Raw genomic sequence first — 25,780 nt, 5'->3', positions numbered from 1 at the left:
CCGGAGCACGGGGAGAGGGGGGCGTCAGCCTAGCTGGAAATTATATGGTCCATGCGCATGCCCATAGCGTCTGAGCTGCCGGGCACATTATAACGGGGCCAGTGCGCCTCCAAAATTGAGCTAGAACATATTGGAAAATGTTCGGCATAGTCCGAGGTATCATCAGTGGCCACTGCCGGACATTTTCAGTGGTGGGGTGTGTCTGACAGACAATCCCCGAAAGCCCCGGCTCCACCCCCAACATTGACCAATATCAGCTCGTGAGTTAACCTGTGAAAAAAAGTTGCCACCACGTATTTGCGGTTTGTTTTTTTACATGTCCATGCCTCGAGCCTCTTTTTACGCAAAGCTTCCCAGGGGAAACATCTATGAGAGAAATTAAAAACTATTACACAAAAATGTATAGTCCGGAACTTTTCAAGCCGTAAAAGTTGTATAGCGCCCTCTGCTTTTCGTTTGCTCGCTAATTAAAAAATAATCACTGAGTTAGGGGGTATTTCTCGGTCTGCGCTCCATGTGCACGACGAAAATGGCGGAGGGGAGCGTGGAGAAAGATCGGCAGTCGAGCCGAAAAATGGACAGGTCTCACGAAAATGCACCGAATGAGGTGGATCAGAATGGCGAAGAAATAGAACCCAACTTCAGTGATCCAGAGGACTACGTAGATGACGTGAAAGACGATGGTAAAGTGGCATTAAAGTCAATCTTTTATTAAATTTAATGGACCGTATGTTTCGCGCGGGATGCGATCGTGTGCCAGTCTGCCGGAAGTGTGCAGTGAATGTATATTGCACACTGCATTGTGGGAAAGTTTACATTTAATAATTGTACAAAATTACAATTAAAAAGGTAGTAAATTTATATTTTGTGTGCTACTTAACCCATAAATGTTGCCCATCAACCAGTTAAATCCTTTGTGCATGCCCCCTTCATCGTACCATCCTTGAAAACTGATGTTGAGAACCAAACCAAAATTGCCAACAATCAACATGACCAAATATCAAAATGGTAGGCCCTACTTGAAAAAGTAGGCTAAGTTGAAAAACTTGAATCAAGACATCAAGTATGTCAAGTATCCTTGATCCTCCATAATCTGCGCAAGTAACGCTTAGCAAAGCGCGCGAGTCCTGGGATATCAAGAAATCACTTTAAATGTTAAGTGTTCTTCCTTCATTATTTTGCTACCGACAGATCAGCACAACTTATAAAAGAACCTTTCTTATAAATATGCCGTGCAGTGGCTGTTTTAAAGTCAGTAACATTTAGGCCTATACCTTCACAAGTTTGTTTCCCTATATTTCCAAACATTAACCCTAACCTTCCCAAATCCTCCAAAATTCTCTTTGCAAAATGGATGATTTTGAAGGATTGAGGTTATATACAGTGTAGCAAAAATGTGCGGCTGATTTTGGAGAATGCACTGTGTCAAAGTCTTGGCCCGGACCTTGTATTGTTTATGCTCAGCCGTGCATAAATTTAGTCCTTGATTATACTTGAAATCCTCCGCACTGCTCCAGGATGTCACTGGCTCTGCGGACTCTGCCTCAACATACTGACAGTGATTGCTGGAGGATTTTGCAGGATTGAGGCAGCGGTCACCCCTCCAAGGACCACATTCAAGAAATAACCGAGGATTTGGGGGGATTGACCCTGTATGCCATTTTTACATGGAGGCAGTTGGATGGAGGATTTTGCAGGATTGAGGTTGCATCCTGGCAAAAATGCCTAGGGAGCAAGGGCTAATGTGCCCAGTCATGCAGTATACATGGCAAGAGTAATTCACAGAGATACATTCAATCCTGTGAAATCATTTACCGCATGTTTTCGGATATTTACATATTTTTTTGTTTGTCCAATCAGAACTGCTTGGCGATATCCTGAAGCAGCGCCCCCAGAAGGCCATCGGTAGCGACTCCGTCATCGTGGTTGATAACATTCCCAACGTCGGCCAGGACAGGCTGCCAAAACTGAAGAATGTCATCCGACGAATCTTCAGCAAGTTTGGCGACATCAGCACAGAACATTACCCAGATGATAATGGGGTCACTAAGGGGTAAGTTAGTTGTACTGCCCTGAGACGGCAAGATCGGGATATTGTGTCATTTTACTAATTTAAAGGCATTGAGGATCATTTGCTTTATCGTGTATTTTGGTCGTTTTCCAATAATAACACTCCAAATCCAAAGAAGAATGTTCAAAACCTAGCCTGCCAAAGTTTCGGCTCAGTAGATTTGAACCTTTTCAAGAAAACAGTCAAACACCATGCACACCTTGGGAACATATTTGTGCAACTTTCTACTCTTAAATGTATAAAAACTTAACTATTTGACATCCCTTTTTGGTTAAGTTGATTAAAAAGTGCATTTTTTCAACATTTAATATTGTCTATGCTTTTCCTGACAAATGAGGGCGATGTTGCTGTGATGTCATTTTAGGAAGACACTGTTCAGTTTAGGGGTTTTCTGTTCAAATTGTGAACCAAAATTTGCTCATTGAAAACATTTGTGAGAAAACTTTGCTCATTGGCCTTAGTACAAATGTATTATGATGTGCTGAAACAACAATGAAGCACCAAAGAAAAGAAAATAATAATTTGATAATAATTTGTTAGGTTACTTTGGGATACATGCAAATGATCCTACATGTGCATTCAAATATTTTATATGCAGCATTTTATGTGCTGTCCAAATTCAACTTGCAAGTGACTAGTTGTCTGTGAGCAATGATATAAACGATGTGTTGTTTCTTTTTCTTACATTAGGTTTATTTTTCTGGAGTTTTCGTCACCAGCTAACGCAATTGAAGCTGCAAAGCAGATGAATGGGTACCGGTTAGACAAGACGCACACGTTTTCAGTGAATCTGTTCTCCGACATCGACAAGTAAGTAACGTCCAACGTACATTCCTTTTGGCCAGTGTACCCTAAAAAAAATCAACTTTTCAAATCCAATTCTCACTGTTATTAGGTCATTCCATACATTTTTGGTCCAAAAGTGTGACTTTTTGTTTGTGTCCCTGTTGCACCTGACCTGTGTAATTTGCCACGCAAGTATCATTAAAATTGACTTCAAACTATTGGGGTGTTTTTTTTGGCAGGTTCTTTGCTTTTTTTTATTTTTACTTGTTTTTTCTTCAAATGTCAGCTGATGACTGCAAATGGTGCCCGACTAAATTTAGTGCAAAATGTATGGGAACCCAGAGAGGCCACATAAAGCTTAAACTCAATCGTAACCCCATCTAAAAACACATTAAAATTGTGCAGCAGCAGGATTCCAGTCAAACTAGTGAGTTTGGCGGTTTTGAGACATCATCTTACATTGGAAAAAAAACCTTTTTAATTGGACCAGAAACTGGAGCCTTTTTTTTTTGGCCTTATTTGAATGACCCTATTGCATTTCCTCAGAAGATTTCCAATAATTTATCGAATAAATAAAAAAATATTGCCCACAATATGTATCGTACTTACTTAATTTTTGATATAATCTAGAAAGGTGCTGTAGCATTGTGAACGAAGAATTACCAACAATTTCACTAAATATCCCCAAGACGCTCTGTTTCTATGTAGTTCATTAATCCTCCAAGAACATTCTTCCTTGAATGGTTGTACTTGATTGGACTCTTAAATTGTCTGTTTGATTTTCTTCGAAGGTACACTCAGATTGATGACAAATGGGAACCGCCGAAACCTCAGCCATACAAAGATTTTGTAAGTTATTTCATGGAATCAAAAAAAATCTGTGTTTTAATAATTCGTCCGTGCTGTTCTGACAATGTAGTGCAGAGTGCTGCACATTCCTTCCAGAATTTTAAACCTTCACCAGTTTCCCCCATTGTAAATTGATCATTTTTTTGTTGTTGCATGTCTCGTTACCAGGGCAACCTGAGGTTCTGGCTGCAAGAACCTGACTGTAACGATCAGTACAGCGTCATCTTTGACGGTGGAGAGAAGACCGCCATCTTCATGAACACGTCGACAGAAGCATCTGTCGTTGAAGAGAGAAAGGTAAAAGTGGTTTGAAGCTGGTTTTATTTCAACCACCACTTTCCGATTCAGTAAATTCAAAAGATAACAGGCTATTCGGAGCTTGAATTTAAAGTAAAACTTGTCTTGATTGCAGGGCTACTACAGGGTTCGAAATTAACGGTAGCCCGCTAGCTAAATGCTAGTCAAAACAGCGGTGGCCTAGTCAAACTATTCCTTAAGTAGCCCGGCTGGCGAGTCAAAAATTATTGGGACACGGCAAAGATGAAAAGACAGGAAGAAATAAATCATGAAATTCAGAAATCAAGCCTATCAATTTGTGCACCACCAGGGGTCAACTTTCAAACCCTATACACGTTTTACATGTATGCACATTTTTGTTTATGAAACAATATAAAAGAAACAAACATGCGGGCTAGTGAACATGCCCGCGGGCTAGTTAAGAGTCTGTTCCAGTAGCCCGGCTGGCTAGTGAACAACAAAGATAAGGTCGAACCTTGTACTAGCAAATTATTCAAGACGCAATTGTTTACACTAGACCATTGCTGAAGAAGGAAAAAATGTAGATTTGCAGTCTGAATTATGAAAAGGCATTAAGTTGGTGAAGTTGAAGTTAAGTAGAGTAAAAGAACAGTCTTCGTACTCTTAAACAGTACTTGGTCAAATGGGTTTTTGATGTTTAAACCCTTTAACTGTGATAGTATTACTAATTGGGTGTTTGGTGAATGCAACATTTTGTGTCGTTGATTTCTGTAGCAATGGACTGAGACATACGTCAGATGGTCACCGCAGGGCAACTATCTTTCAACGTTCCATCATCGAGGCATAGCACTCTGGGGCGGCCCCAAGTTTGAACAAATCAAGAGGTTTGCCCATCCGGGTGTGCAGCTGATTGATTTCTCACCGTGTGAAAGGTAGGAACATTTTCACCTTGTTTGAGATCCTTCAGTAAATTTCCTTAACCCTAACCATCCCAAATCCTCCAAAATCCTTTTTGCAAATTGGAGGAATTTGCAGGATTGAGGTTACATGGCAAAAGTGCGTTGCTGATTTCGGAGGAGGCACTATGTCAAGGTCTTGGGCCAGACCTTGTGTTGTTTATGCTCAGCCATGCATAAATTTAGTTCTTGATTGTACTTGAAATCCTCCGCACTGCTCCAGGATGTCACTGCCTCTGCTTTAGCCTATTGACAGTCATAGCCAGAGGATTTTGCAGGATTGAGGCAGTGGTCACCTCTCCACGGACCATATTCAAGAAATTATGGAGGAATGTGCAGGATTGAGGCTATATGCTATTTTTTTCATGAGACCAATTGGAGGATTTTGCAGGATTGAGGCTTCATCCTAGCAAAAAGGCCTAGGGAGTTAGGGTTCAAGTTTTTTATCCCCCTGGCTGTAAGCCGGAGGGGGATATTGAGATAGCGTATTCCTTCTGTGTGTCTGTGTATATGTATGTGTGTGTGTTTATTCCATTTTGGTTAGGTTAACTGTAAGTTCACTCATCAATCTCAACCAAACTTGATCTGTGGTTATTGTTCATGGTATCTGGTAAAGTGATTAGACTCCGGCAACAGGTCATGACCTCCATGGTTGCTCTACAGGCCTTGGTCCTAGGAAGCCCATGATTTATGTCACTTTGTTTCTCAAGTGTCATGGCGGGTATTGTTTTGTAAGTAAAAGGCCCCTTTATAGCTTCACAATTGTGGACTGTAGGGTGCAGACCAGTAAATCGGTCCGAAATTGCCTGCGCCGGCCAAATCACGATTTGCATGCCCTCAAAATCTTCGGTATTTGAGCATGTTGTGGGCCATGAACTTGAGGGTTTGTAAAAAATATGGGTGGAAACCGTGCACAGGACTGGGAGCTTGCAGTTCTGTGTAATTTTGATGTAATTTGGACCCTAAAAGCGCCCTACTTTGCAATGGAGTGTAGGCATCGTTTTTCAAAATGGCGATGGGCTTCAGGACTATTTTCAGGGGTGATCATCTTCAGATGGAAATTTCAGTTGACCCCCCAAAAATTGAAAAGAAAATGAAAGATGATGAAATAAGCTTTAATTTGATGTGTGTCTCGAACACCTTGGAGAGTTGTGAGTATTTTTCCCGAATTTTTGAAGTGGGAGCATTTACCATTGGGGTCTATGGAAGTTTATTTACTGGTCTGCTACATGTATAGTGATTCCACTTTAGTTAGGTACACTGAAAATTGTCCTTACTAACTGCCTGGATACAAACTGCCAGCGTGCCAGGGGGATCGCGCAAGTTTTACTTGCAGTATTTTTAAGCTGTCGCTCAACAGTGGGAGGGGGGTGGTTATCCCAGACCAACTAATTCCTTGTCAAAATAACTAAGGAATTAAAGGTGTAAAGTATGTTGTTTGTATAAGTAGCAAGTAGATTGACCTCCCTCTAAATTACTATCATGGTATTCACTCTAGGAACTGAAAGAATTCATTCAAAGTAACGCTTGTGAGAAACATTTGTCCATCTTTAAAAGTCTGTCACGACAAATTGTAACTATTAAGGGCTTCTAAGCTTTTATTTTGTCCTTTGATTACTGTTTGATGTAAGCATGAGATATGCATGGCTTCTTGGAAATGTTTTTGCCCTTAGGTATCTGGTGACGTTTAGCCCCCTCATTGACGTGAGAGATGATCCCCAAGCCATTATCATATGGGACGTACAGACGGGCAAGAAGAAGAGAGGTTTTCATTGCGAGAGCGCTGCACACTGGCCGATATTCAAGTAAGTCAGGAATGCCCAACCAAAAAAAGGTAAAGGGGACAAACCTGTGTTCACAGGAACGGAGTGCCCATCTCTCTTTCGTTAGCGATTAGGCCAGACTCATATGCTGCTGTGGGGGGGATCGCCACACCTCCACAGGGAGTCTGTTACCTTCCCAGCATTGAATAATGCCGGTACCCATTGAACACCTGGGTTGGGAGGGGTAATTGAGGTAAAGCGCCTTACTCAAGGGCACAACACGCATGGCCACGGCGGGGCTCGAACCCACAACCTCACGATCATGAATCCTGTGCTCCTGTGCGAATTTTAAACAGCCATAATTTGTCAACGAAATTTCCAATTGAAGTGCAACAAACAGTATTATAAGGGGAATTTTATTCTCTTCCCTAACACATGTAAACCTTTCATTTCGACCTCTGCCCAGTTCTGTCTCAGTTTGCCAGAACGCCGCACAAATATGTATTATAGCCAAAAAGCTTTTGGCTTGACCAACCTGTCTTTCTGTCATTTCAGGTGGAATCACGATGGCAAGTATTTTGCCAAGCAGTCCCAGGATACGCTGAGCATCTACGAGACACCGTCCTTTGGCCTGATGGAAAAAAAGAGTATGAAGATTACCGAGATCAGGTAGGAAGGGGAGAGGAGATAATGACAGGTCACTCTGGGGGAAAAAAAAAACAGGCCAAAGTCATAGTTCAGTCCATGTCAAAAATTATTTCTATAATGCGTGAAAGAAAGAAAAATAAAGAATTGAACAACCTAACCCACTGAAATGAATAACAAGTCACCAGAGATAGTTTTGAGTAAAAGATCTATTTTTACAAATCTTGTTCCTTAATAGGAACAGTTCAATATTTTTTTAAACCACATAATATCTATATTATATTTTCGTGTAGGTATAACTCAAGTGCCAACATGTTTATAAATATATTTTCTAGGATCCAAAGAAAAATATATCACAATATCATGATTATAAAATATAAATACAAAAGTGCATGTGTTGGAAAATTCAGGCGATTCACAATGCAGTGCGTCACCAAGAGTTTGCCACAGAGAGTCAACTTTTCAAGTTTACGGTCGACAAAATATGGCCCATTTGAATGAGTGTCAGTAGACAACTTGAGCTATTATGTTATAGATAGGGGCATAGCGTTCTGCCGCCTTACCAAAAATCACCATATTGATACAAAGAAAAGGAAAGTGCAAATATAAATATACTTGAATCATATGCTTACGAAACTACTGACCGGAAAAACGAACAGTTTCAAATGTCCGCCCTGCAAATTTGTCGACCATCTCCCACAATGCACTGGGAAAAATGAACTCGCCGTGGCAAACTATTGGTGGCGCACTGCATTGTGAATCGCTGGAATTCGGTAAGGTTTTTTCTCAAACCAGTCCCAAATTCAATATTTCCAGAGAGTAACATGCAGGGTGGTTGGGCGCAGTCTAGGGACGAATGGGTTAAATGCATATATAGGATTATTTGCATTTGTTGTAATTTCATGAAATGGACTGATTTAAGGGCTGTTAATTTATAGCAGACATCGGGGGGGGGGGGGGGGGGGTCACTGAACTTGTTCAACCATCATGCATAGAACCCATAGGTCACAGGGTGTGCCCAAGTGCTGGCTGTGCATATGCATGAAGTCAGCAGCTGGCTTGCGATTGTTTAACGGGTGCAGTATTTGAGAAAACTGTTTGTTCACAGTAACGGCTAGGTCCTAATAATCATTACTACCGATTCAAATTCCTCTTTTTTTGTTGAGAATGACAGCATACCAGGCTTAACGATTTCACAGGATGTTACATACTTTAATTTATTTACAATCAAGTGGGCTTTTTCTTAATATTTTGGCAGTTTCGTTTTTGAGTGTTTACCAAATGATCCTGTACAGGGTGAGTAAAAGAAAATGAAATCCAAATGTTGGGACTATTGTTTTATTGAAGTTCTGCATGTAGCACTCCCAAAATCTAGGATATGAAAGCCCCATTCATCAGCTTTCTTTTAGTACAAGAATCATTCAAATCACTCATGTACTTTTCAAGTTACAGAATTTTAAACACAACCATCGTTTTAAGGTTCTGTCCGCAGATCACGAAAAAGGTGTACGTTCTTTCAGCAAGACGAAAAGAATTCACACACATCCCTATGTGATTTCTTTTCGTTTTGCTGAAAGAACACTGAACTTTTTTGTGATCCGTGGACAGAACTTTAAAACGGTGGTTGTGTTTAAAATTCCGTAACTTGAAAAGTACATAAGTGATTTGAATGATTCTTGTACTAAAAGAAAGCTTATGAATTGGGCTTTCATATCCTAGATTTTGAAACTTTAATAAAACAATAGTCCCGACATTTGAGTTTCAGTTTATTTTACTCACCCTGTATGCCTTGAAAGAGTAAAAGCAGGTCTGCAGGTGTGGTAGCAGTTGAAAATTATTTCATCACAAAAATTTTAAATGCCTTATGGTTGTTTGTTTTATTTTGGCAGGGATTTTGGCTGGTCCCCTGCCGATAACATTCTGGCCTACTGGGTACCGGAGGTCAACGAGAGTCCAGCCAGGGTCACCCTGGTGGAGATCCCGTCTCGTAAAGAGCTCCGCGCTAAGACGCTCTACAACGTCGCCGACTGCAAGATCCACTGGCAGAAACAGGGTGATTACTTGGGCGTCAAGGTGGACCGCTACACCAACAAGAACAAAAAGGTGAACGTCAGAATGGTTGAACCTTCCATCCGTCAAAGATTGCTGTCTCCGAAAAAAAGGACTTTTACCAATTGGAATGATTTGTCTTGCAGTGTGCAAATTTTGCACAAATAAAGAAAGATTAACCCTGACCTTCCACAATCCTCCAAAATTCTCCAAGATTTTGGAGGATTGAGGCTGAATGGCGAAAAAGTGTCACTTGACTTTGGAGGAGTTAGTGTCGAGTTAGTAGGCTGTACCCAGCGTTGTTTATGTTCAGCCATGCATAATTGAGCCCCGCATTATGCTCGATATCATACGCACTGCTTCTGAATGTCATCGGCACTGCCTCAACCCATCAACAGTGATTGTTGGAGGATTTTGAAGGATTGAGGCAATGGTCACCCCTCCACTGAACAAAATGCAAGAAATAACGGATGATTTTGGAGGATTGAGGCTGAATCCAATTTTTCGCATGGTGGCAATTGGAGGATTTTGCAGGATTGAGGATGGTTCCTAGCCAACAGGGACTAGGAGCTTATTGATAACATTTATTGGATTACGTATCGTTTTAATGAATCTTTGCTCAATCCAAGCTCATCAAACTCATCAATTAAGCTATATTTTGTAACCACGTTTGTGTGCATTATTCATATAGCTAATTAAATATGTAAAAACTGTAATAATTGCAGTTAGTTGTTTATAGTGAAAGATATGGAGCTATAGTGCGAGTCCCAAAAATCATGCCAATATTTCCTGAGTATATACCACTATTTTATATAAAAGGTTGAAATGTGCTTTTGTTCTCTCAAATACAACTACATTTACAACTACATACTTTGTAATTATGAAAATTAGTTATTTGAGAAATCTGTTGCGTATCGAGAGAAAACATTGGTTAAAAACCACGCTTATAATCAAATGCCAAACAAGTCTTCAAAAACTGGCTATAAAAATGTAAGGAAATGTGTAAATATTTAAATAATTATCAAATTTGCATAATTAATTAGCTAATTTTATGAAACTGGGGAGGAAAACATTTTGAGTTGTAATGTTGGCTGAAAAAAAACCAGTGTAATAAATCTGATGCCATGTTCTCAGAAAAAGTTTTTCAAGAAATGAACTTGACACATTTTCTCAATTTTCTCGACACTTGGTGCATGAACAAAAATACAAAACAAAAACAAAAACAGGCTTGGCCTAATTGATTAATCTATTATCCCACCCTCGCAGGTGTCGATTTGGAATTTTGAGCTGTTCCGCATCAGAGAGAAGCAGATCCCCGTTGACCAGGTGGAGCTCAAGGAGACCATCACGGCCTTTGCCTGGGAGCCCACGGGCTCTCGCTTCTGCTGTCTGCACGGCGAGGCGCCGCGAATCTCCGCCAGCTTCTACAAAATCCACGAGAAGGGCAAAGTGGAGCTAGTCAGTAAGTCACCACGTAGCTGAGGCTGTGGAAGTAGAATTCAGGGGTGGAGGGGAGGGGGGGAAGGTGGTCGAAAACGAAGCTTTGCTGCCGGTTTTGGCCTCAGGGGCGGGTTTCAATACCACGGACTCATCCGTCTGTCTTAACCAGTCCTATGTTGGCCGGCTATTGCTCTTAGTCTTGGGTTAGACACTTAACTTAGCCCAATTATTAAGCCAGCTGAGAGTAATGATTCAAGAACGAATGTTTCAAGAAGTATTCCAGAAGTTACTCAGTTCTTGACACATTTGCTATGTTTTATCCTTCTTTTTGCAGAGACTCTCGAGAGAAAACAAGCGAATTGTATCTTCTGGGCTCCGACTGGACAATTTGTTGTTCTGGCTGGACTACGCAGGTAGAATTTCTGACAATGGTCACATTAGACACTTATCAATTGTTTCTCGCCTCCTGAACTGTTGTTGTTGACCCTATAAAAACATTACTTATCGTTAACTTAATCAAATTTTACGCCAAATACAGATATTATTTGGGTTAAGTTCATTTTTTCAAAAGGTTTTTGAAATAAAGTTCAATTTACGTGATATTTCCTTGGGCAGCCTTATCTTTCACCAGAGTTGGAAACACCTCCCTCCCCCCCACCCCCAGCATTTTCTCAGCTTCTAATTTGGGGTCCACTTTTTTTTCTGTCCCTGGTACATCTGACATCTGTGATTTTATAATTCTGATGCACTCCTTAATGCAGTCATCCTCCAAGAGTGATTATGAATAGCAAACTACCTACCCAACAAATAAAAAAATAACTTGAAGTCATTCCAATAATGATACTTGAATGACAAATTACAAAGTACCAAGGTAAAAGGGACAGGAAAAAAATGTCACACATTGGACCCTACACTTATAGAATGACACATGGGTTAGAATTTTGGAAAAGGCCTGTATTAAAATTTACCTAATTTATCCATTTTTATCTTCAAAATCCTCTGTAAATTTCAAGTTGGTTTGAACGGAGCGCTACAGACGCTGTGCGTTTTATTACTGCACAGGTCATGGTTACACACAAAGTTCATATTACTTTGATAATGAAAGTTAGAGTATATCATTTGCAGCTGTCCAAAAAGTAACTGACAAAATTATTGTTGAAAGGCATGCTTGGTTTAAAGGTGGTAATGGCACTAAACTCCCTGTGAAATTATTCTTTCTGGCATGCTGTCATTTTGTAGAAAACAATAAAAGGTCAATTCCAAAGATGTGTTAATAATGCGTCTAAAGACGCATTTTTTGGAAATGTCCGTTAGTAGTTCGGTTTTAATTTGGCGGAGCCTTCAATACGTGCACACCCATTCTGGAATTTGTATTCCTGTGGAGACTTTTCTTTGTTCTCGTGTAGTAAAGTTTTCGAGTGTGAAATTGAAGTTTCAAAATGCTCTTATTTTAACCAGAATTAATTTCCTGGGCTGAAATTTGGACTAAATATCCCTTTTCTAAAAACTCTTCCATTTGCGACAGATCAATCTACCTTCGAAATTCCTAGTTTTTGAGTAAAATCCATATATCTATTTCGTGAAATTCTTGTGGAGACGTATTCATCTATAGAAATGTTCTTCTGGAGACGTATACAATCTTTTGTTCCCTATTGTGTTCATGTCTCCGTAAGGTAGTAAATTCCAGCACACAAGCATTGACACGATGCACACACGCGCGCAGTTGCATAATTCGTCGGTTCAGTGCGTGACGTCGCGCTGCTGCAATCAGCTGAATGAGAACGTGTCCCGGACGCTGATTTCAGGCGCAATTCAAAACATGACTCTTTTGAATTGAAATCAAGATCCTAGAATATTGTTTTCTCGGAATGTACAGCATTCACTAAGCTGAAACTTCATCGGATTAGTTGTCTAGCACCCTTCTTTAGATTTTGAGTACTTTTGTTGCTTCAAACAAAACAAATCCACAAATGATGACTCTACCTTTAATGATAATAAGTTTGTATCAATCTGTTCATTTCATTTTCCTCCCCTTCCCCCCCCCCCCCCCCCCCCCAGTATGAATGGAACCTTCGAGTTCATCGACGCCGGTGACATGACCAGCATGAATCAGACGGAGCATTTCATGGCCACTGACTTGGAGTGGGACCCAACCGGACGCTACGTCATCACGGGGGTCAGCTGGTGGAGTCATAAGGTCACTGCACTTTCCTTTTTTTCCCCTCAGTATAAAGTTTTTAAGACAAAAATTGACCAAGAGTGGAATGTGAACCCCTGACCGCTGGTATGCTGTTCAGGTGCTCTTTCAACTGAGATTCAGGAGGTTGCACATTCAAATCCTCCCAATTCATTTTGTATGTTAAAGGGAATGTACATCATTGGCTTTTGCTGTAATTTTCAGAAATGAACTATTTTAGGGGTTAGTATAATAGATCAAATATTGTTACACTGACATTTTTGAAGTTTTGTGTTCGAAAAGGTTGAAAAAACCAAGAAAAACAAAAATGTTCAAGTAGTCTGGTTCCCTGACTCCACAAAAGATAAAATGGAGCAATTTATAGATGATGGAAAATTGTAAGGCAATGGAACCAGTCTAGCTGGCCTGCACCCGTTCATGAACATGTAACCAATAGCAAACAAAATTTGGACTGAAAAAATGGTCAATTTGGAGCAGTAGTTGAAAAATAGTTAGGTTTTTCCAACGCCGGTCGGCCGAACACCGTTGGAAATGTATACAAAAATACCATTTTCTTGAAAATGACTTCACACCAGGTGCCATAATTTTACAAGATGCTTGAGACTGTCATTAACCAACATCCTAGCAAGGTATTTCGTAAAAACTTGGTAGTTTTATTTTTCGATGTTTGCAAATGTTGTATATTCCCTTTAAACATAAGTATGTTAAACATAATACGTTAATAATTTATGTATTTGTATTGTGCACGTTCCATATGAATATGTTCAAATGCGCATCACAATTATTATCCCTGTTCATCAGGAATGAGACCCTGCAGCAGCTCGAGATCTGCGCATTCTGGTGTCTACCTTCACAGGTACCCATTTATACTCCTGGGTGGAGAGAGGCAATCGTAGTAGAGTGCCTTGCCCAAGAGCACAAGCACCATGTTCCCTGTCGGATTCGAACCATGTACCACGGCACGCGAGTCGAACACCGTAACCATTCAACCACAGTACCCTACATAGTCGGTTTCCCGTCTTTTTGTTTTCGTGTTATGTTTTTTTTCTCTCACTAAAATGATCACCGTTTTCTCTGTGAACAAATGCTGGATGCCCGGAGCATATTCTAAGTTAGGAAAAGCCTGTACATTGTTTTTTTTTTCAAGTGAAAACATCAGGCAAAATTGTATACATAAACCGGTAACTTGATTGAAAGCTTTCCACCTGAATTGTGTTAGATAATTTGACATGTTGCAAAATTGTGTGCTACAAACAGTTGTTCATAATAAAAAGAGAAGCCATGTTATAGCAACAATAACGACTAGAGTAATGGTGACGGACAAACCTGGACATTATGGGTCGTCGGTCACTATTACTTTAGTTGTTATTGTTGACCCTGTTTCATCCTGGTAATATATAACGTGTAAGTTGACCTCCAAAACCTGTGATTTTATGAGAATACAGCACGCCCACCGTATCGGATATACAACGTGTGTAACGTCCTATTTTTTTTCGTTCATTTTGTGTCCTGACTGGGCCCATCCAATCAAGTGCAATAAATCGGTACTTCAAAAGAAAAGAAAGCATTTCAATTTACGAAATATTTAAAATATTGTGAATTGATGTCTTATAAAAGTAAAATTGTTGACCTCAACCTCCGTTCAACTGACCATGTAGATAACAATTGGGTAAATTCAAACATGGGGTCTGTGACTAGACCAGTCAGTGTTTGGTACGAAGACGATCTCATAAAAAGTGAACGTGCACTGGTGAGACTTACATGCCCTATTGAATATGTAAACATTCATTCGAATGTATTTCTGAAGTTTCCAATATTAAACTATTCAAATCGATTACGCCCTAGTTGCCGTGTTTATTCCGTTCGTGCTTTGTTGTTTGGATGACAGGTTGATAATGCCTACTGGGTCTGGAGTTTCCAGGGTCGACTGCTGCAGAAGTGCAACCGCGATCGGTTCTGCCAGCTACTCTGGCGCCCTCGCCCAGCGTCGCTGCTTACCGACAAGCACCTCAAGGTAAAAAAACCAGAGCTAAACGGTATCTGTTCAGGAAACAAAGTTGCACTGAAAAAGTTGACGATATGTACATCACAAGTAATTGATATTTACTATTTGCCCAGCCCATCTCAAGGATTTTTGATTTTCCATTTTGCCGTCAAAGTCCTGCAATGCATAGCATTTACGCAGACAATGTGAATATTTGTCCATGTCTGTAAATGATTTTCCGTTCGGTAATGTTTGCTGGAGCGGTATGCAGCACTGAAAAATATAAAAATTCTTATCAACATTTTCCCATGTTCCACTATGAAAAAGCAGGATTTGGTGTCCCGATGGCACGTTTTTGTTTTGTGGTTCCCTTGTATAGGTTTTCCTGGCTATTTTAAAAGATTTTTCATTGAAATTCACCAACTCGAATATCAATTTCGTCTAAAAAATTAATTTAGTCATTTACCATTCAGTTTTAAAATTTGATCACACTCTTTCTTCACAGGGTCGAGAATACTCGTCATTACAGATCAAATTCGTCTAAGCTGTTGCTGAAAGGCAGCATTCAAAAATCAAATTTGACTTATATAAATCAATTAGACGAATCTGATTTCTGAATAACATGGTTTAGCGTAGAAGAGATTAAAATCGAATACTCCGGGATGAAAACTTGTGCTCTTTGTTCGAATTTGCGTGAACTGAATTTGAAATTGTCAGACAAAAGACGAAATTGATTATTGGAAGTGCACTTCATCGATGTTGATGGACGAATTTGAATATTAGAAACGATGAATTCGAATGATAAACCTTTTCAAATAGTCGGGAAAACCTATGTTAGACAGCTGAAGGTAGACTTAGGAAGTTAACACATCTTTCATCCAAAACATGGACACTAAATGGCTACCTTATACACAGGTGTACTCAAAATTTGTAGACATTGCAAACATCATTGTGATGGAAACCATGTATTGTCCAAATTTGTGACCTGTTCTGTCAAAATCAGACTTTTCTGGGCATAAGGTCAAAAATGATATTGTTACATATTGTTAACATACGTTCTTTTTCCTTTTAATAGGTGGTTTAATTTTTGAAACCGGTCATTCCTGGGCAGAGTTATGCTATTCTGAAGTTCATTGTGTCTAAAAGTACAAAACGGAGAAAATGGCCACAAACGTCACAAAACAGTTTTTCTTTAACTGATATACCTTATCAAAATCATCAAAAATAGTATATATAGAGTTCAAATTAGGGTTTCAAACTTCTATAATATATTTTAGACATGTTCAGGATTACAAATATGCAAAAATTTGAAAATCGATAAAAATCACCCCCACAGCGTTTTTTGGGCCCTATCTCAATTTCAACCTCTGCCCAGAAGCGTCTGCTTTTGACAGAACAGCTCACATTTGATGTCATGGTTCTTGATGAACATGAACAACAGCAATCCAGTGTATAAATTTCTCTCAAAGTTGTCCATATTTTTAAAAAAAAACTTCAAATTCAGTCTGGGAAAAGAGAAAATATTAATTCTTTTCTTTGTCTTTTTTTTTTTCTGACAGGACCTCAAGAAGAACATGAAGACCTACAGCAAGCAGTTTGAACTGAAGGACCGAATGAGCCACTCCAAGGCGTCCAAGGTGAGATATGGAGCTCTGATTGAGTCACCCTCATCATGAGGGCACTCAACCCACCAACCCTATAATCGGACACCACTGAACACAGGCATGCAACTTTTCCTCGGATCCGCTGATTTCCTCGTTTTTGTAACTTCTCATGAATGCCATTACAAATTGAAAAATACTGTACAAAGTCTTGTGTGGTTTGGGGTTTCCTCGTTTTTTCTAAATTCCCAGTTGCATGTCTGTGAACACATCCTTCCATTTTCTGATGAAGAAGAAAACGGCATTGCAAATCTACTGCTTTAGTCTAATCTGACAAGAGAGGGCGCTTTTTGACCACTTTTGAGAGCTCCATTGGGGGGGGGGAGACACACCGCATGTGCGTACGCACTGGTTGGTGCAAGTATGGCGCGTAGTAGGCACGTCTAATTCTCTCTGAATGTGCACAAAGCCATATCGTCTTTGCGTGAACGTCAGCGATCGACAATGCGTTCGATTGTCTCTCCCAGTGGTCCCCCCCAACTCTCCCTTTCGTACCGTTGAGGGGGTACTTGTACACGGAGCTCATTGAGGTTGTACTTTACTAACTAGCATGCCGCTTACATTCTGAAATTTGAGATCTGCGGTCATTTTTGAAAATCATAGTGGTTGAAGGAAGCACAGCCTTTCAGTTTTTCCTCGAGAATTTCAATGGGGCCTACAGTAAGCAAGGGCACTGGTTTATGTGTCTCAAGCCAGAGTTGCAATTGATTCCGTCACAAGTCAAATCACAAGTCTGGTCACAAATAACGGGGGATGAGCTTGAACAAAGGGAAAGGGATGCCTTCTCCGCATTTCATTTAAATAGCTTGTCATTTTGGCTAGAGACAGAATGATTTGTGATTGACTTGTGATGACTTACGACAACTTGTGATTGATTTATAAGGACATATGATTGATGACTTGGGATTAATTAGTTATGACTTATGATTGATTTGCAATGACTTGTGATTGATCTGTAACGACTTGTGATGACTTGTGATTGACGGGTGAAACTTGTGATTGAGTTGTAATGACTTGTGATGACGTGTGATTGACGTGTGATAACTTATGATTGAGTTGTGATGACTTGTAATGACTTGTAATTGATGTATGACGACTTGTGATTGATTTGTAACGACTTGTGATGATGTGTGATAACTTGTGATAACTTGTGATTGAGTTGTAATGACGTGTGATTGTTCCATTCTTCCCATTTGGGACTCCTGTGCTATCTATCCCCAAAGCGTTGTAGTACTCATACTCAAGTACATTTTTTGGTACTCATGAGAATGTACTCCTAGTGACAAGAACAAAATCGCCTTATACTCATACTTGTACTTGTGTAAGGCACCTTACCTCAATTACTCCTCCCAACCCAGGTGTTAAATGGGTACCAGCATTATTCAATGCTGGGAAGGTAACAGACTTGCTGTGGAGGAGTGTGGCGACCCCCCCCCCCCCCCCCCCCCCCCCCAGCAGCATTTCATGGACTCGAGTCTGGCCCAATCACTTCGAAAGAGAGATGGGCACTCCGTTCCTGTGAACAAAGGTTCATCCCCTTGGCGTTTTATTTTTACATTTTCAGGAGCTGATTGAGAAGCGACAGCAGATGCTGGATGAGTTCAATTCGTTCCGTCAAAGGCTGCAGGAGCAATATGAAGAGGAGAGGCAGTTGCGCATGGAGCTGCGAGACGGTAAGAGAGACAGTCAGGAGGAGACTATGGCTACGTCTGAATAGCTTGGCTGTGGCTGGGAAGAGCACACATGTCTATGGGATGCGGATTCAGCTATAGCAATAGGCATGATGTGTAATCCATAGCCATAGCAATTCAGACACAGCCTTATTGGCAGGGTCCATGAGATGAATTTTTCTTAGGAACACGTTTTGTGCAACTTTCTTCTCTTCTTAACCAGTTTCGTGCTGGGGTTATTTTTACATTGACCGGACCCAGGTGCGGGATTATTTTTCACGAACCTGGATGTCAGACGGGTTCAGGTCGTCATCTGCGGGTAGCACACCCTGAATTTTCCGGCCTCGCTCGCTGTGAGCGGGTCGCTGACAGATATTTCCGGCCTCGCTCCCTGCGTGTTTATCTGTTATCCGTTTGGAATACCACTAAACCTTTACGTGTATACACTTCATCCGACAAAGCTGGTTAAATGTATGAAAACTAGTTGACATCCCAGTTTGGTTAACTTTATTGAAAAGTGCACTTCTTTAAATATTCAAAATTTTCCATGCTTTTCCAGACAACTGAGGATGCTGTTGCTGTGATGTCATTTCAGAAAGACAGTGTTCAGTTTAGGGGTTTTCCATTCAAATTGTGAACCCAAAACATTTGTGAGAAAAGTTTGCTCATTGGCTTACTGCCATGTACTGACACAACAAATCACTAAAGAAAAAAAATTTACAACTGCAAAATATCCAAAACTCTGGCAACTTTTGGTGCTGAAATATGATACCAAATTTATTTCTGTAGCTAAATTTATTCCAAAGATAGGACGCAGGAACATGAACAGTGTCCTTCCAAGTTTCGCTAACCTCATTTCGAGAAAATGACTCTGAAAAAAAGACGCGCATTGCGCTGCCAACGGCAGTGAAAAACATTCTTCAGTTTTTCTGCTTTTGTGGGTATTTTTTCCCCAATAATAATGAATAGTGTGAATCTTGGATACCTTGGCTCCTCTAAAATACAAAACAATTAATATCAATTTCGACATGATTTGTATAGTATATCCGACTTCAGACGTCCATTACTCAAAATAAGGTTTTGGGGGACATTCCTCATTTTGCCTCAGTAGGTCACAAATGAGAACACCAACGTGAATTTGTGACGCCACATTTGTGATCACTTTTGTTTGTACTTGTAACAACCTCAGATCTAAGATATGATCAAACAAATGTTGGCCCACATCTTCGAAAAATCATCTCTCAGCCTTGATTGAAAGGTTTACAAGTTTTTGAAGAAAACTTACATTAGGTCTTGTGACCTTTGTAATCGACTTTGTGTTTGTTCTTTGATGATTCAGGTGTGGATACTGACTGCATGTACGCTGGCGAGGAAGAAGAGGAAGAAGTTATCGAATTCTTTGTTGGTGAAGAAATCATCGAAGTTAACGAATTTGAGGGCGAGTAATCTCCAGGCCGACTAACGCGCCCTCGTTCCCCCCTGGTGGCCAAACCAACAGGCCAACATCCACTAAAGGACTGTCTGAGTCAGCCACAACGTTGGCAGTACACGGATACCATCTTGTTTTGAATTTTTGTGGCATCAGTAAACATATCCAACTTTGTTTTGACCATTTTCAGCTCCCAGTTTGCGAGCTGACAGATTCTTTACCTCTGTCGTATTTTATAATTTCAACTTTTGTGTTCAATTAAATTGAAAGTCATATTTGAATAATATTTTGTGCCGGTTTACATCATCTGAGAGTGTGCAGTTTTAAATCGGCAACAATTTGTTTCAGCAATTTTTTTTGCTACCCACATTTTTGAAAGTACCTTAATTTTTTAACTGAGCCTCACAATTCAAAACTGTTACAATAATTTTTTTTTTTGGCAAATTGAGTGATCTTAGTATTATAATCTACTTGCTTAACTACAACGTCTGCTTATATTTTCGTTTTTCCCTTATTTTTAAGGACACGTTTTCCTTTAGCTACTAGAATTAGTAACTCACTATTTAAACAATTTCTTACTTATCTTTGACTTCCTCATCCACTAGCTAAAGTTTAAAACCAAAATTGAACTTCCTGCTTTGAGCCAAAAACTGTAAGTTGGTTTCCACGCAAGTTTGGATTTTTACTTTGTATGGTGTAGTCTTTATCAAATGCTAAACATGAACAATTTAAAATGTACAGCTTTTCAAAACAATGGCCCTAGTTTTAACTGGTTTGGCAATACATGTAGTACCCAAATTTCCGTTTTGATGCTCGAAGTACACACAGTGGTAGTTGATTTAATCCTTGTCATGTGGTTTTATGGAATGTACCCTTCTCCTTTTCGGTTATGCAGGCCACCATTAAAATGTGCTCAGTAGAGATAGAAGACTTGCGAGAGTTTGAGTATTTGGGTTTTTTTTCAAATCAGCTCGGCATGAGATTGTCACACCCAAACTAGACCATTGGCCCAACTTCAGTTGGGATGGTCCTAGTTTAAGTGTTTCAACTGGAATACTCGAAGGTATTGGTCACCATTTGCAATAAATTCAAAAATGAAACTGTCAAAACGCCATGAAACAGCCATGGGCGTCGCCAGGATTTTTTCTAGAGGGGGGCAAAACAATTTTGGCCAAAAAATGCTTGTATTTCTCAACACATTCTCGATCTATCAGTTTTAGAGGGGGGCAGGGACATTTTGCCCCCCCCCCCAACTCATTAAATTTACACCACTTTTTCTTCGCGCCTCTTTTTCTTTTCTTTTTTTTTTCTTTTCTTTTTCTTCCTTTTTTTTTTTTTTTTGCCTTTCCAGGGGGGGCAAGTGCCCCCCTTGCCCCCCCCCCCCTCGCGACGCCCATGGAAACAGCCTAGCTTGCTGTCATTTTCGAGAAATGAGGGCTTGCCATCATTTCCTAGCGCTGTCAATAGGTACCTGTGCTTTGTGTCAAGAAAATAAAGATGCGTCTTCACTTTTCTCCAAAAGTCTGATATATAACATCTGAAATTTCGAATTAGTTTTTTAATAGCCCACTTCAGATTTATTGTTGTTCCTTCAATCAGCAAAATCCTGTTTTCTTTTTTTTTTGCAAATGGCGTCCTTTACCGTTAAGTTGGGACAGTCCCAGCTAAAGTTGGGACCGATGGTCTATTTCAGGGGCGTAACAAACAGATGATCAGATGGCTTCACTTGAATCTTACTTCACATGGCATATACCAAGTCCCCAACTCATTTTGACCGGCCGATGTTCGCTCGTACCCCTGTTTGCAGGGCGGGTGGGGTACGAGCGAACGGCCGATGGACTTAAGTTATAAACTAAAGAGGGCGCTATTTAGCCCAGAAAAATAAATCGCCTTCCAGTTCCAGTCAAGTCATTCAGATGACCAGAGGCTAATCAATGGGACGTTATGAATACAGATGACAGTTATCTTGTCACAACCAAAGTGTATTTTGGTCGACCTGGGTCGCTTCTTGGCACTTGAAATCTAAAAATGGATGCTTTCGACTTTGCACGATCATCTTGGGCATCACGCGTAACGTAGAGCGCTGATGAGCTGAGGACTTTGTACCAAACGAAGATGTCGGAGCCCAGTCGAAGCAGCCTTTAGTGTCCACTGTCCGGCAGGCTTGGCCGTGCATCAAGGTTCCCACCCTCCGGGCTTGCAATCCAAGGTCTGTGGTACTGGTGGATACCGCCAGGACCGTGGGGAAAGAGGGCGGGCGACCCAGGATGGGGTGACACCAGACCATCCATCGGGACATGAGCGCCCGAACGGCAGGAGTACGACCCGCGGGTTAGCAAGAGTATGCTCGGGGGGGGGGGGGGTGAACGTGGAGCGCTGATGAGCTGAGGACTTCGTACCAAACGAAGATGTCGGAGCCCAGTCGAAGCAGTCTTTAGTGTCCACTGTCCGGCACAATCTGCAGACGACTGAACAGGCTTGGCCATGCATCAAGGTTCCCACCCTCCAAGCTTGCAATCCAAGGTCTCAGGTACTGGTGGATACCGCCAGGACCGTGGGGAAAGAGGGCGGGCGGGCGACCCAGGATGAGGTGGCACCAGACCATCCATCGGGACGTGAGCGCCCGAACGGCAGGAGTACGACCCGCGGGTTAGCAAGAGTATGCTCTCCGGGGTGAACTGATGACTTTTAGGAGAAATTGCCAACCGAAGATGATCACCCCTTAAAGTAGTCCTGAAGCTCGTCGCCATTTTGAAAAACGATGCCTACACTCCATTGCAAAATAGTGTGCCCTTAGGACCCCAATTTAATCCAAATTGCACCTACAAGCTCACAGGCTGTGCACGGCTTCCACCCATATTTTTCACAAACCCTCCGAGTTCATTGCCCACAATATGCTCAAATACCGAGGGCATGCAAATCGTGATTTGGCCGGCGTAGGCAATTTTGGACCGATTTACTGGCCGGCGCCGGCGACTCTTGAAAACAAGGGGCATGTGTAACGGGTGTAAAAATAACAGTATTGTCATGGAAGTGTTCGATTTCGCGTGTTTTGAGGGAATAATTTTTCAAGTAGGCCTACGTTTGCTTTGGAAAAAAAATACTCGTCCCACACATCAAATCAAATCAAAGTTTAAATAATTGTGGAAACTTTCCGGTTCTGCGGATTTACCTTTGGTATTAAAAGTATTCGCAAACAGAAATCCGAGGTCGACATAGCATTAACAGCTTCGTGTATGCTTTAGGGCGGCAACCTTGTGATTAACAGTCATACCAGAGATATGCCTTTCATAAAACACTCTAGAGATAAGCCTATTATAAAGATTCAGGATTAAACTTGATTGATATCTGTGCAAGTTGTGGTTTGGACTTCAGAGACCACTTTACAACACAAACAAACTTCTGAATGAAAATCATAACGTAAGTAACATATGCTAACTGAACAATAACGTGGACGTTTGGTGTCACAAAATCGGGCGTAGGCCTATATTATGTCTCTGTTGCACACTATTGTTGCATAATATCGCCGCGTGGTGTATCGATCAAAATCAGATACATTGTATTAGGTTTATGCATTGGTAGTGATCATCGCTAGCATTCGGCAAAAGAGTGGAGTTTCTCGTCACCGGATGTCTTCAGAAAGTCTCCAGCTTGAAAATATGGGCGGCAATTCAAAAGAGGGCAGCTCATCGGCTCGACTGCACGGTATAGACCAACGTTTGTTTGTGTTTCTAGAATGAAAGTATTTAATATAGCTCTTTGGTCACAATAATTAATTAAGTTAAATCATTTGTCAATCGATAAGTCAAAGTGAAAGTAGGGGCAGAATTAACAATTGGGAATGGCTCGTAACAGTTAGAATGGCATTTTCATGGACGAGACTTGTGACTCATTGAGCATTGGGATCGTTGTACTACTTGAAGCTTTTTGGTCTGGAACACATCATTCGACGCTAGGGGGCGCTCTACGTCAAAGATGTTGTCGGTGCAGTTTGTTTAGTTTTATACCGAATGAACGAACACGATCGGCCCACCTGTAGTTATAGCAATTAGCAAGTACGTACATGTATTCAGATGTATTTACAGTCCGAACTCCGAAACAAATTCAGTTCTCACGGGTGAATAAGACTGGTTTCTGCCCCTCTCTCATCAGAATTGCATCTGGTGCGCAATTTATCATGCTGCCACCATTTCAGTCATATTTCCTGTATCCAATAACAGCACTGATTGATAATGTATTTTGCGCAAAAAAAGGAATCAGACTATTTTTCCTTCCAGTCATCATAAAAAAATCATGATGGCCGCAACATGAAAATGGTCTATAAGGCCAAAAAAAAAATATTCGGTCTCTGGTCAGACCAAAGTTCCGAAATTGACGCGGCCACGCGGCTTTTTTTTTTCCCCCTTTTTTTTTTTTCTTCAGCTTGGATTGTACAGACAAGGTGGGTACTATTTTGCTTTTTTGGTGTCCTCATGTATATTGGTGGCCTCCATAATTTGCCTTGGTGCTTTCGATCATTTGCCTTGGTGCAATTTCCCATTCCTTGGTGCTCTTTTGTAAAAAAAAATTGAGGAGGTGCGGAAATAGAGGGCGCTGTTGGAGCTACCGCGGAACATTTTGGAAAAAAAAATCGACGCGCATGCTTAAAATCGACGCGCGCGCTGACCAGAGACCGACTTATTTTTTTTTTGGCCTAACATGCAACCCTTAAAAGGCTTTGGACATTAGACAATGCATAGAGTTACGATGGTCAATGTACATAAAATTTACCAAAGTTAGCGTATCCGAATATTGGGTAAAGGCCCGGGGTGGTGGTGGGGAAAAAAGGGTAAATAAAGACGCCGACGAGTCCTTCAATGTTCTGCAAGACAGCGTTGGGTCGACTCACTGGCAGATTTCCCCCCCCCCCCCCCAAAAAAAAATAATAATAATAAATTCATTTTTATTTAAGTAACTAAACCAAAAGAGGACGTTCTAATATTGATTGGGGGGATTGCCCCCCCCCCCCCCGGACAAGCAAAACAAAACAGAAAGAGGAAAAGGGAAAAAAGAAAAGAATAAGAGACGCGAAGTCATTGCTGTTAATTAGGGGTCGGGGACCAATTGGTCATGTCCCTGCCCACCCTCGAAAAAAATGATAAATCGAGAATAATCATGCTGGAAAAGTAGAGGAATTTAATTTTGGGGGAAATGTGCTTTAATGCTCCCTCTAGAAAAACTTAAATCCTGGCGCGCCATGGCGCGCTCAGCACATACTTTGACAAGAACAAAAACAGCTGAATGTATTGTTAAAAGCTATATAATTATGTCCAAAACGTTGGGATTATTTGGATGCAATTTGCATGGGGACACTTGAAATGAAGGAGAGGGGATAATCTCAAACGCTAAAATGTTTTAGAGGTAGCCCCAGCCGCCAGTAGCCCGGTTGGCGTGTCAACAATTATTGGGGCTATACGGCAAAGATGAAAAGACAGGAAGAAATAAATCATTATATTCAGAAAGCAAACCTGTATCAATATTGTGTATAATAACAGTTCAATACCTTCCCCAGATTCTGAGTTTTCTACCTCCATGCACGGACGGAGCATTCCCCTTGAAAAAAGGGGAGGTTGGGGGAAGAAAAGTGTTCCTTGTAAATTGAAACTTAGTGACGCCTCTGCATGCAGAACTGAGTGTTAAGTGCCCGGTAACAACCATTTTAATAATTACGTCTGAGTATTTTCCCCGCCACTGAAAGTATACGCACGAAGTACATTTACGTTATATTCCAGTTTATACGCCTCACCAAAGATACCCTCTCTAGTATCTTTGGCCTCGCTCAGTTTAATGTGCAAAAGTAGGCTACATAACTTTCAATGTAATTAGTGTGCAGCATTTCTTCCTCCATGGTTTTAGCCCACTTCCGGTTTTTTGATGATGTTACACTTAAATTTCATATGCGGATAAAAAAAACAAAAATTATGTTTCTTTACATTCAATCGTTCATGCAAGTATTGTTACGATCATAATTACTATGACACCG

At 40.8% G+C, this 25,780-nt stretch overlaps 1 protein-coding gene across 1 annotated transcript; it reads left to right on the top strand.

Moving 5' to 3' along the window:
- The first annotated feature begins 489 nt into the window (after nucleotides 1-489).
- Nucleotides 490-20,688, top strand: LOC119737319 (eukaryotic translation initiation factor 3 subunit B-like). Its single transcript, XM_038211580.1, has 16 exons — nucleotides 490-683; nucleotides 1,861-2,053; nucleotides 2,762-2,881; nucleotides 3,649-3,706; nucleotides 3,875-4,003; nucleotides 4,739-4,896; nucleotides 6,594-6,725; nucleotides 7,239-7,352; nucleotides 9,218-9,431; nucleotides 10,644-10,839; nucleotides 11,152-11,230; nucleotides 12,876-13,014; nucleotides 14,903-15,028; nucleotides 16,558-16,635; nucleotides 18,224-18,332; nucleotides 19,669-20,688. Exons 1-16 carry the CDS (start codon nucleotides 515-517, stop codon nucleotides 19,773-19,775), a joined length of 2,121 nt encoding a protein of 706 aa, XP_038067508.1. The 5' UTR covers nucleotides 490-514; the 3' UTR covers nucleotides 19,776-20,688.
- Nucleotides 20,689-25,780: the final 5,092 nt, after the last annotated feature.

This window comes from Patiria miniata, unplaced genomic scaffold, assembly GCF_015706575.1.
Source record: "Patiria miniata isolate m_02_andy unplaced genomic scaffold, ASM1570657v1 HiC_scaffold_3, whole genome shotgun sequence".
In the NCBI taxonomy this organism is placed as follows: Eukaryota; Metazoa; Echinodermata; class Asteroidea; order Valvatida; family Asterinidae; genus Patiria; species Patiria miniata.
Note: the sequence above shows the minus strand (reverse complement) of the source record. Positions and strands in the feature narration are given on the sequence as shown.